At 36.8% G+C, this 12,635-nt stretch overlaps 1 protein-coding gene across 1 annotated transcript in view; it reads left to right on the top strand.

Annotated features, from left to right (window-relative positions):
* OXCT1 (3-oxoacid CoA-transferase 1) overlaps positions 1–12,635 on the top strand; it is a 127,987-nt gene that overhangs the window by 59,105 nt on the left and 56,247 nt on the right. The window contains exons 8-11 of the mRNA XM_059417058.1: positions 5,972–6,079; positions 7,330–7,444; positions 10,335–10,429; positions 12,060–12,108. Coding sequence (XP_059273041.1) covers positions 5,972–6,079; positions 7,330–7,444; positions 10,335–10,429; positions 12,060–12,108 — 367 coding nt within the window. The remainder of the gene's footprint in view (positions 1–5,971; positions 6,080–7,329; positions 7,445–10,334; positions 10,430–12,059; positions 12,109–12,635) is intronic.

The raw sequence follows: 12,635 nt of genomic DNA, 5'->3' as shown, positions 1-12,635 counted from the left end.
CAGAATGAAAAAGTCTCTTAAGCTTGTCATTTAGGGTTCCTAACCACTTGATCCTGCTTCTTTTTTTCTCAACTTTTTGAAATCTGCTTTTCTTCAAAGACCAGGATACATCTCTATGTTAATGTCCAGGATGCAGTTCCTGTTTTTTTTTTTACAAATTCCAGTTTCACGTTGTCATTTTCTCTCAAGGTTTCCATCATTTCTACTTTACCAACTTTATCCTTATTGGTTAAAAGTCCAGAATCAGGATTTCTCTCACGTTTTCCTTCTGAAATACAGAACTTATCAGAAGGCAATACAGAATTTATCAGAGGAATATGGTGAACAGAAGATGTTCAGATAATTAGGCTTCTCATGATATGACTGTCGTATTTCTGAGCAGTGCTGACATTCTATTAAAAATATGTCCTCTGCATCTTTAGTTTGGTGAGCACTGATTATGTGGCCACCACTGTGATGTTCTTTCGCCTCTTAAACTCACGTTGAATATACTTCACCATGTTTCATCACTAGGTCTGTGGCTTTCCGGGCATGCATATTTTTCTTGAGATAGCTTGTTCTTCTGTCAGCTGGTTTTCACTGAACATTGTAGAATATCTATGGACCTGAGATCCAGTCAACGAAGTTTCAGTAATGACTGTGCAGTTATATTTATCAGTGTTGTTAAGGTTCCAAATTTCCTTAATAGCAACTCATCTTTTCAGTCTTTGTGCTTGTATGTATAGAATATCTAAGACCATACATAATTTGTTCCAGGACCTTTTAGCTTCCATGCCGTTGTAACTTATGTTTTTGTAGTAATCATATCATCCCTAGCAGGAAGCTTAATACAATATGCATCTTCTTGCTCCTTTGGAAAATTTTTTTCCCTTTTTTGGATTCTTAGGAAGGATACCCTGCATGCTACTGACCTCCTTTTACTCTACATTTTCTCATCTTACCATCCCGAGCGCCTCTGGCTTCTAACTTGCAACGTTTTCTGTTATTGCTCATGCTTCCCTCTTCCATTTTTCTGGTCTTCCACAGTTCTTCCTAATTTGGGGTCAGTATTTTTCATGATTGTAGATATTATTGCTTGTCGTTGTTGGCTTTTTTATTTCTTAGCAAAAGAAGAATGTTCATCCTAACCTGTTTTGAGAGTTAAAATAACTCAGGAAAAAAGCCTGCAGTGTGATTCTTCCCCAAACAGCCCTCACTTTGTATCACAGTGAGGTTTGCAGGGTTGGGCCCATTTTTTTGTGGCAATCACGGATTCAGGTTGTCACTAAAAATGAGATTAAAAAAAAAAAAAAAGTCACTGCCTTGCAGCTCCTATATTCCCTTACCTGAGATATAAATAATGTTTGCCAAAGGAAAAAAAAAAAAACATTGTTGCCCAAGGATGAATTCTTATTCTTGTCTGAGCTTTAAAATAAAACTTTTCAGAATGATAAACTAAAAGGGGTACAGGGCAGAGAAAGCAACCTTTTAAAACGAAGTTCAAATCAATAATAATTAACATTTCCTAGCCTCTGTTTTCCTGCTAATGACTGAAGACAAGTACTAATTAGAGAAGCCTCAAGTGTCTGGGTTTCTTTTTTTTTTTTTTTTTTTTTTTTTTTTAAAGATTTTATTTATTCATTTGACAGAGAGAAATCACAAGTAGATGGAGAGGCAGGCAGAGAGAGAGAGAGGGAAGCAGGCTCTCCTGAGCAGAGAGCCCGATGCGGGACTCGATCCCAGGACCCTGAGATCATGACCTGAGCTGAAGGCAGCGGCTTAACCCACTGAGCCACCCAGGCGCCCAGGTGTCTGGGTTTCTAGATGAACCAGATGGTGCTGCATAAGAACTGTGCTTCGTGCCGGGGAGAACTCTTGGGTGTTCTTAGCTACCTGTCCTCCCTCTTGCTCTTGTCTGAGGATACCTAAATCTGCTCATTGCTTTGCACTGAGACTGCTTCTTTGTTCTTTATTTTCTGTCTCGCCCATTTCTGATGTCAGGAGGCGCCATGGTTAGTGAGTGCTCCTATGAGCGTTTATTTTTACTTTTTTCCTAACAAGCTCATTTTACTCCTCTTTTTCTTTTCAGGTTTCCTTTAGCTCTTAATGTTATCGCCTGATCTCACTAGACTGTCCCCCCCACCCCCACATTGATTCCCCCATACGGTTCTTTCCAAATCACACAAGAGCAGTAGAGAAGGTTTTGGTCCCTTCGGTAGCTTGCATTAAGATAGTTCTGCCTTTCCAGTTTTTTGAAACCCTTTTCACAGATTGTCTGAAAACATATGTTTTCTTCTTTTGGTTTGTACTTCAAATATTTTCTTCCTTTGCTATTAACTCTGCTAACCAACTCTGAGAAAGCTTTGATTTTTGTATAGAAGTTTTCAATACTGTCAAGTGTTGATGTTTGGACAAATGCTGCACATGCGTTTTCTACAATAGGAAAATCACTTCTATCAGGATGACAAAGTGTAGAACTGATGATATTTAACCAGATTCTTACTTTCCGTCAGAGTTCTTTTGTCAGGATACATTCTGTCACCTTATTTGTTGTGAAAGTCATGATGTCATTGTCCTTGTTTTTGTTTGTTTGTTTGTTTGTCTGTTGTAGAGTAAGATCCTACTTATTTATTTTTCACTTCAGTTAAAAAACAGAAATCATACTCTATTCATAGAGATTTTAAAATGACTTAGGTCCCATTGTTTTGACCCTATTTAAAAGCAATAATACTAAATTATGCTTTAGTATTATGCTTACAGCATCAATTAAGGTCCACTGAAAATTCCCTGTTCAATTTTTTGTAGAGACAGTGCTAATGTCCATGACACCACACAATGCTGTTTTTATGAAAATGTCCCTTTCAAAAATTCCCCATTTCTTTTATTGTCCTTGTTTAAAACAAAACAAAACAAACAAACAAAAAAAAAACCAAAAAAACTGGTTTTTGGGTTTTTTTGTTAAGATTTTATTTATTTATTTGAGAGAGAGGATGGGAGCAGGGTGAGAAGCAGAGGGAGAGACAGACTTCCTACTGAGCAGGGAGCTCGATGCAGGGCTCTGTCTTGAGACTCCGGGATCGTGATCCAAGCTGAAAGCAGCTGCTTAACTGACTGAGCTGAACCAAGTTCCCAAAAGAAACTGTCTTAATATGGTGTTTTAGGATAAAACTTCCTTTTCTGGAATCAGAAGACAATAGCAATTGGTTACCATCAGCATTTCTAGTCTAAGTAAGAAGGATTACTATCTTTTTTTCTTTTCCATTATGTTTCTTGTCCTTGCTGAAGGGCAAGGAGACCAATTAGGAAGCTGCAGTAGTAATTGAAGCAAGAGATAGGAGGGCCCTGACTTTTGGAACAGTATCAGGAGAATAATTCGCATTATCTTTAAAAAGCATAGGCAAAAGAGTTTCCTTAATTCATTTCATAAGGGTGTAAGTGCTTTTAGAGTTTAGAAACTGCAGCTTTTCTTTGAGTTCCTGTTTTCTTTTTAACATGTCCTTTTGGTACATGTATAACTGATTAAGGAATTTATGACGTCCTCCATTTCATGTAGTTTTCAGTTTGGGAAACTCCTTACTGTCTGCTGCATCTTAAAAAAAAAAAAAATCTAAGTTTTCATTGTAGAAGTAAAGTGAAAGAAAAATAACTTGTACTGTTACCCAGAGGCAATAATTATTAGCATTTCTGTGTTTCCTTTCAGTTTTTGTAAATGTAAAGATAATTGTGCCAAAGGGCATATCCTGTAAATACTTACTTGTACAAAATCTTGCATTTTTATGAAATGATAAATTATGATGTGTCATTAAGTATGATGAAAGCAAGGTCTTAGTCCTTCATGTGAATGTACCACATATATTTTACCATTACTCTACTGTGGATAACTTGGGTTGTTTCCAGCACATTATTTTACCAAATGCTGTGGCCAATGTTTTCATGAATAATGAGTCTTCATATATATCCTCAAGATAATGGGTTCATGTCTAAACAAATTTTTTTTAAGTCTGGACCTCTCTGAAGCTTTGAATTAAATAAGTATAAAAATATGAATGAACTCAAATGGCTACAAATTCCAACTCCTTGAAGTAGTGATAATGCTTTGTGGCTCTGCATTTCCTATATCCATCTGCTCTTTACCTGGTCACCACCTTGAGTTGGAAATACCAGAGCACAGAGGTCCCTGTGGGAAGGATACGGATTCCAGTGGTGGGGAATCCTTTGTCCTCTCTAGAGCTAGATTCTCAGACAAATGGGGATATGCATCTCTACCCACTATTTCAAGTTTGTTGCCTGCATGTTTACTGACTCCGACTTGTAATTTTTGTTTTATTTTGGCTACAATCCTTCTAATTATCATTGAAGGTAGCTTTTATCTACCACATTCTATTTTATTTTTCCAGCTGTCTGGGAGCAGTGCATAGTAACAAAATGACTCTTGTATCCCCTGGTATTATTTCATTGGAGGAGGAGTATGGTGTGAGTGTACAGGGTAAAATAGCATAAAAAGTGCTACTTGACCTCAAAACTTCCAGAGAGTTTGGTTATTAGTGTGGGAGGCATGTTTACTACAACTCAGCTTGCACAAGTTAGTTCATTTAAGCAAATAGTTCTTTGCTTTGGATATGGCATATATTGAACTGAGCACCCAACATTCTTCAATATAATATTTTTTCTTGGCCCCAGAAAGGTAATTCTTTGACCCCAGCAACATTGACCTTAGTTTTTTGTTTGTTTGTTTTTAAGATTTTTTTTTAAATTTATTCGACAGAGAGAGAGAGAGAGAGAGATATCACAAGTAGCTAGAGAGACAGGCAGAAGCAGGCTCCACACCGAGCAGAGAGCCCAATGTGGGGCCTGACTCCAGGACCCCAGGACCATGACCTGAGCTGAAGGCAAAGGTTTTAACCCACTGAGTCACCCAGGCGCCCCAACCTTAGTTTTTCTTGATCATTGTTATTCTGAGGTTCTTTTTATATTGATGTAAAAATACTATTTTGTCTTTTTTTAATGAATTATAAAATAGCAGACTAACTTGGAGCTTTTCATACTGTTGTAAAATGCCCTTTTGCTCTATGAATGACTTTAATTCTAATTACATTGAGTATGTCTAGTTATTAGTTAGTATTTCCTTTTTGGATTTCCATATTGAAATTAAGATTTGTCTTTAAGTAAAATTATTTCAGCAATTGCAGTTCTATCACGATCCTAGGAAGCTAATAACAGAAATAATTAAAAACTGTTACAAATGGCATTTGTATCTATATTTAAAAAGCTTCAATTGACCAAGCAGATGTTGGTACAGATTTTTGTCTTTGATATGATAAATCTCCCATTAATTTTGAAAATCTGGGTTTAAGGGATGTGCTTTCAAGTTTTGAGCTGCAATTTGTGAAAGTTCAAGCAGCTGTACTGAGAAACCATTTGACAAATTTGTAACTGAGACTCTTTTAGGCAAAGACTAAGTTATGGAGCTTTGTGTTCTGTATGCCATGTTCAGACATAAGTATTTGAATTTCTTCTTTTTTTGAGGGTTGAGAAGTGTGTGTGTAATATATTGTCTCTCTTTGATATATGTGTGTGTGTGTGTGTGTGTGTGTGTATTATTTTTTCAAAGATCCATTGATTTGAGAGAGGAGAGAGGTAGAGAGAGAGAGCGTGAGCATGGGGGGAGGGGCAGAGGGAGAGAAGAGAGAGAATCCCGAGCAGATTCCCTGCCTAGTGTAGAGCTGGACGCTGGGCTCCATCTCACAACCTGGAGATCACAATCTGAGTTGAAATCAAGAGTTGGATGCTTAAGCAACTGAACCACCCAGGTGCACGCATATAGATATAGATATAGATATATAGATATAGATATATGTATACATACACACACACACACACATATATATATTTACTTTGTATATATAATCTAAATTGGAGGTAGCAATAAATATACTTCACTTTTCTAAGAATTAAGCTCTCAGTATTTAATTTTTTTTTTTTTTTGGCCTAGGTTGAAGAAATTGTGGATATTGGATCATTTGCCCCAGAAGACATCCATATTCCTAAGATCTATGTACATCGCCTTATAAAGGGAGAAAAATATGAGAAAAGAATTGAGGTACTTGACTTAGCTTCTTCGTTAGGAGTTATAAATCCGATTAACAGAGATATGTGCCCCTGGAGCAATTCCAGATGATAAGGAATTAGAACTGAATGGAAAGTCTTGCTTTGGATCTTAGTAGGAGTCTCATGTGTCCATCCTAAGGGAACATGATCATCTATGTTATTGTCCAGTCCAACAGTGATTTGTGTTTACCAAATATATCACCAAGTTATGTGACATCTCTGGGCTGTTTTCAGGCTTCTGTAACTGTCTTAATTTATAATGCATAGTTTTGACTGGCTGTCCTAGGGTAGAGAAGGTTTTAGCCCTGCTGGACTTAATGTTTGATTATTCAGAAATGTCTATCTTAGAATTGCTTTGCACTTTATAAAGTCCAGAATGTCATTCCCTTTAGCATCAGGCTCTGGGCAGCTGGTGGGTATGAGATCATGGCAAGGAGTAGGTAACAGGAGCAGTGGAAGTATTCTAAGGCTACTGAGGGCATAAAGAATGTTCAGTTGGGCCAGAATTGATATCGAGATTCACAGCTGTCTCGGGAACAGCAACAGAATAGACAACATCCAGTAGGAGATACTGGGCAATCTGAGATACCCTCAGCTGTGTGTCAAACAAAGACATTTTGTAATCTAATACTAATGTTAGGGGGCTAGGGAGAAAGGATGTGGGATATTTGCAAATAGAAACCAGAGTCTATGTCAAGAAGATTTAGTAATGGAAGTAGTTTCCTGGCTGGTTTCTGGATATTTTTATGATTCCCGTGATGCACTTGTAGCAAAACCAGTCCAGACTCTGCAAGTAGAAATATGCACTTGGCAGTAGCAACACCTGGTAAAAATATTCTGACAGCCCTGCAAAAACAGAGTCCCAAGGTCTCTTCATTTTCTTTGTTCTGGCTCAATCCTTGAGCACCTGAGAATTCAGTTTCAGAAGTCTTAAGAATCATAGCAGTAGTAGTCAGTGTGACAGTAATAGAGGGATTATTTGCTTCAAAAAAACAGAACAGAATAAGTATATCTTCTTCAAACAAATCCGACCTCTTTCACTTTCTAAAAAATTATTTCGGTCATCAAATACCACCCATGTTATTCTTTAAAAAATATAACCCTCTCTATTATATTATAGATTTGTCTAATAGTAGTAATGAGAAAGACTTAAATTTTCTCCAGTAAAATTCTATATTTCAGCAATGATAAAATACAAGGTATACCTCAACCATGAATAATTTATTTCTGTTTATTTTAAAGCGTCTATCAGTCCGGAAAGAGAAGGATGTAAAAACCAAATCTGATAAACCTGGAGATAATGTAAGGGAACGTATCATCAAGCGGGCAGCTCTTGAATTTGAGGACGGCATGTATGGTATCCTTTAACTTTCTGGGGCTGGGCGGAGACATAGCCCTCACTTTTTCTGTATTCATCAGGCTACTAGGCCTCCTGCATAGTGATTCTTTTCTAGTCTGCTGTAACTTTTAAAGCAATGAATCAATTTTTACAAATTGTGCCATATAACCTAAAGATATTGAAGTATATAAAATTGGAATTATAATCTGTTTGCCTTCTTGAAACAAAATGGCAACCAAAATTTGCTTAGCTATTTTATAATATACAATGGATTTCTAATGTACAATTTGGCATTTTGCTAAAGGTTATTAGGAAAAGAGATTACCCAAGATGAGGTTTCAAATCTCAGAAGTACTAGTTATAACAGTGCTATTTGCTTTCTCTATGTTCTGACATTTGCATATTCATTGAAACATAAGATCCAACTTCTTAACAACCCCTGTTTCCTTTGGCAAGGGTCCCATGAGTGCACACTTCTATGTCTAACGCTTTGTAAGGGTATTCAATGAATGAATCAAATCCTGCTTTAGATACTTTGGTAAAAAAAAAAAAAAAAAAGGTTGAAATAATTCAGTACAGTTACCATTCAGTTTTTTAATTTGTTTAACAGTGAGTCTCTTTGCCATTTTGCTGATTTTCAATGCATCAAACATTGAACTATACAGTAACAAATATTGCATAAAATACAAAGGGTTTTTGATAAAATAAATACTTGTTGAGTAGTAAATACACAAAAGCCATACTTAAAGGCCTAAAGGCATACTTAAAGTTCCTAAAAGAGAATCTAGAAACATGATAACTGTCTTCATTTTGCGAGCTTCCCCCAGCCATGAATATCCTCTTTCAGACTGACCCTGACTGGGGAAACTCTCTGTTTCTACTTTATTTTTACTTCTAACACCTCATTTTTCTTTTTCCAGTTTATACCTTATGTTATAGTGAGAATTCATGTGGGGGAGGAAAATATAATAGCGCCTCTCTTTACCTCTGATATCAGCAAGATAGAGCATCAACCAAGTTAACTGAGCAAGTAAAAGCTAGGCCCTGGGTTTTCTAATGACCATCAGTCAGTTGTTTTCCCACTGACATTTAAACACTGACTGTATGATACCACTAATTTTAGATAATAATGGCTTCTAGGTGTTCTTTATTTGCTGTTATTATATTGCCTATGAAAAATATTTGCAAATTAGTTCATATAAATGGTCTTTCCATTCCACCCACTTTTTTTCAACCCAGAGTACCCAGACTTCTTTATCCCTGGCATATTTGACCTACTAAAAAGCATTGAATAACTGAAAAAATTATAGGATATGATGGAAGAATTCAGGTAAGAAGCTTGTCATTGGGGTTGCCCTTATCTAAAATACTTACTCATAATGAAATTAATATCTCAATGTGATCTGTATGTCACTGTGAGAAATGAAGTACAAACAACACTGTACTAGATTGTGTTCTGGTAAGAAATGAACCAAGGAGCTGTTGTCAGAGCTGCTTAGAATTACTGTGTCTACAAGCAGTATCTTGGTTCATTGACATCTTGCCAGCCTTCATAGTCTATAATATTGCAGCACATACAAACCATATTTTTTCTGGCTCTGATTCACAAAGATCTCACTGTTCCTGGAATCTCATATCAGAGTGCCATGATTCTTTGTTCTAATTCTAAGTCCAGTCCTGCAGTCTGTGTTGGTTGTGGACAGTATTGATAGCAGTTTCAGGCAGTGTGGGTATCTCTGATCTGATCTGCCTGTTAGTGTTGAGAGGCAAGTTTAAATCTACACCATTATACAAATCAGGACCCAATTTTGATCATTTGAGGAATAAGAGTCAAACTCTCAGCCCTTCAGTGGACAAATGAATATAGAAGATATGGTCCATATATACAATGGAGTATTGTGCCTCCATCAGAAAGGATGAATACCCAACTTTTGTATCAACATGGATGGGACTGGACGAGATTGTTCTGAGTGAAATAAGTCAAGCAGAGAGAGTCAACTATCATATGGTTTCACTTATTTGTGGAGCATAAGGAATAACACGGAGGACATTGGGAGATGGAGAGAAGTGAGTTGGGGGAAATCGGAGGGGGAGATGAAGCATGAGAGACTGTGGGCTCTGAGAAACAAACTGAGGGTTTTGGAGGGGAGAGGGGTGGGGTTTGGGTAAGCCCGGTGGTGGGTATTATGGAGGGCATATATTGCACGGAGCACTGGGTGTGGTACATAAACAATGAATCTTGGAACACTGAAAAAAATAAATTAAAAAAAAAAACAACAACTCTCAGCTCTGTTGATTCCTTAGCTCAGCTACTTTTTATATGGTCTGTTATATTCACTGAAACTTAGCCACCACCTCCATCTTCTTTATAGCTTAGAGAAGATTTAGTTACCAATGAACGTTATCTCAGTGACCCAAAGGAATCACTGTGGTTTTAGACAGACCTTTTGGTATTGTCAGAAAACTTTCATTTTAATTTAAAAATGATAACCCTTTTTGAGAATACTAAATCACTGTTATTTTTAGTTGGAGTTTTGAATAGTGAAAATTACTTTTAAACAAAGGTCAAGCCTTGTTTAATAATGTGTCAGTCATAATATACCAGTTCAAATTTGCTGAGCACATTAATGAAAATAAAATGTCTTACAATAAAAATGACTTCTGAATCCACCACTTTGATACCTTTACAGGAAAGCCTATTAATGTTATTGAAAATTAGGGATTTTGTTTTTTAAAAAGATTACAAAAGAGCGCCTGGAGAGTGATGGGAGAGTGTTCAGAGTGTTCAGTGATTACATTCAGAGCAAGTGCCTTTAAAGGTCAGAAGTTCAGACTTCTATATGTGGCAGATTTATGGCATAATCTTTCTACCTTTTATACGGTGGACCTTAACATCTTTTTTCCTCAGCTAATTTGGGCATAGGAATCCCACTTCTGGCCAGCAACTTTATCAGCCCAAATATCACAGTTCATCTGCAAAGTGAAAATGGAATCCTGGGTTTGGTAAGACAGAAATTAATGTTTTATTTATTCAGTCTCGATAGAAAACGAGATAGTCCATACAGTGAAATCTTCTGAGAATTGTTAGCTTGAAGTTCCTAGCCTTATTTTTAAGGTAGTTTCTTGACTATCTGCGCTTTCTGACTTTTCTTCCTGTGCCATCATGTCAGTGTCTTCCTCCCCTGGTATACCTGCTTCAGAGAGACCTCACAGTGTCCTCCTGTTCAGATGAGCTTTCTTAACTTTTGTGTGGTTGGACAAGGTAGTGAAGGTCATAAAGAATTTTGTAGTAAACAATGATCTGTAAGACTCTGAATGAGAAACTGAAAAGTAAGGTTTTTACTCGAGGAATAAGGACATATTTTGACAAACGATTAATTAAAATAGTTCTTCATACCTAATTCTCATTTTGAGGCCATGTTGTTCAAAAGGAAAGAATTTTTCTCTTCCTCAAGACTAGCCTTCTAGATGAGCTCAACATTCTCACAGAATTTGGATATACTTTTTACTCAGTACTATAATAATAAGAAATATTTTTGCTTCCTGGATGACATTTTTTATGTAATGTTAACTATGGCAGAGATTATTTATAGTTTGGCCAGTTTATAGGATTTCTAATCTCCTGTTGTTCTGAGTAGACCTTAACTGTTCATGCAATAAAAATTGTGTATATGGAACGGTATATCTAGTCTTAAAACATAAATAATGATCAGGAGCCCTGATTGAGGTGGTAATCATGACCATCTTCAGATGCGCAAAACTGACATGAGTCTGGATAAAAGATTCATGTTGCAGCCATAGAGGGACCAATTCCCTCATTTAGAAGACAAGGGAAATAAGTTGATATCTCTTATCCATGGTCAGTGTTTAAAGGGAAAATTTACATAGTCCTAAAATACTAGTTGCCACTTCAGTTTATTTAAATGATACATGTTTGGTCCCTCATTTTGAAAGCATGTTGGAATTTCCTAGCTCAGATTTCCTCACTCTTGGTTCTCTCTTATGCCTCCCACCCCCTTTTTCCATTTCCTCCTGTTTTGCTTACTATATGTTATGTTATGAAACAACTCACCCCATTCAAGTAATGTAGAGATGCCTTATAAAAATGCATACAACATTAAAAAGCAAAACTGAGAGTAATCAGGCAAAGGGAAAATAAAGGCTTCAAAACTTAGATGTTGTGAAAAGTAAGGTTAGGACTCCAAATTTCAGCCTTTAGGTACTGCATATCAAAATAATGAAAATTTGCCTCTCTGCAACCCTCTAGTCAAATAAGGTAGCCATTTTGTTTGTGGTCGTGGCTGCTACCAGGAAGAGTTACAAGTAACACTGACTGCATCGTAGGCACTAAATAATTACTGTTGGTTTTAGTGACCTGTATTTCTAATATTAACATTTCTTTTCAAACTTGGTCATTTCTAGGAAATAATTTTTTATTTATCACAGTTATTAGTGTGGGAAAGACTAATCAATATGAGAAATAGCCATGAACATACTGGAATTATTTTTAGAAGGTTCACATCAAGTCTTTTGATAGTACTATCCCAGGGTTTTTAGAGAAGTTATTTATATTATGATTTTAGTATGTGATTCAGTGAGAAACTTCTTTTACTAACTCAGTGTGCTTTGACAGGGTCCGTATCCACTACAAAATGAAGTTGATGCAGATCTAATCAATGCAGGTAAACTCCCTCACGTGTTTTTCCACTCTTTTCCTTGGCTATTAATTTAATTCTCTGCCAAATAAGAGAAAGGAGTTGGGCTTAATTGTCTTGATTATTTTTTCCTGGAGAGTGCTCCATTGTGTTTTTCACTGCGGAGGGGAGAGAAGACTTCTTAGTCTCTTCTTTGCCGGCTTGCTCTTCAAGATCATCTCTTACTTAGGGAAAAGTAAGATAATAGAGAAATTGCAGGTGGGGCTACATATAATGGCAAGAGCTTTGATGGGTCAACCAGTGAGGGTCCTGCCTATACATAAGGGCACTTATGTATGGGCATAAGGGCACATTTGAGAATGGGGTAATGAGGAGAATTAAAGGAAAGGACCATTTACAAGGGTATGACCAAGATTGAGGGAAACCAGAAAAGGATGGTGAAGTACCACAGGGAGTTATTATCACCCTGAGGTCTTAAGGGGCAGTAGTGGGGGAGGGCCACCTAATCAGATCTATGGCCTTTGGTAGAGGAATGCAGCCATCTAGCAGAAACC

Source organism: Mustela nigripes, chromosome 12 (assembly GCF_022355385.1).
Source record: "Mustela nigripes isolate SB6536 chromosome 12, MUSNIG.SB6536, whole genome shotgun sequence".
Taxonomy (NCBI): Eukaryota; Metazoa; Chordata; class Mammalia; order Carnivora; family Mustelidae; genus Mustela; species Mustela nigripes.
Note: the sequence above shows the minus strand (reverse complement) of the source record. Positions and strands in the feature narration are given on the sequence as shown.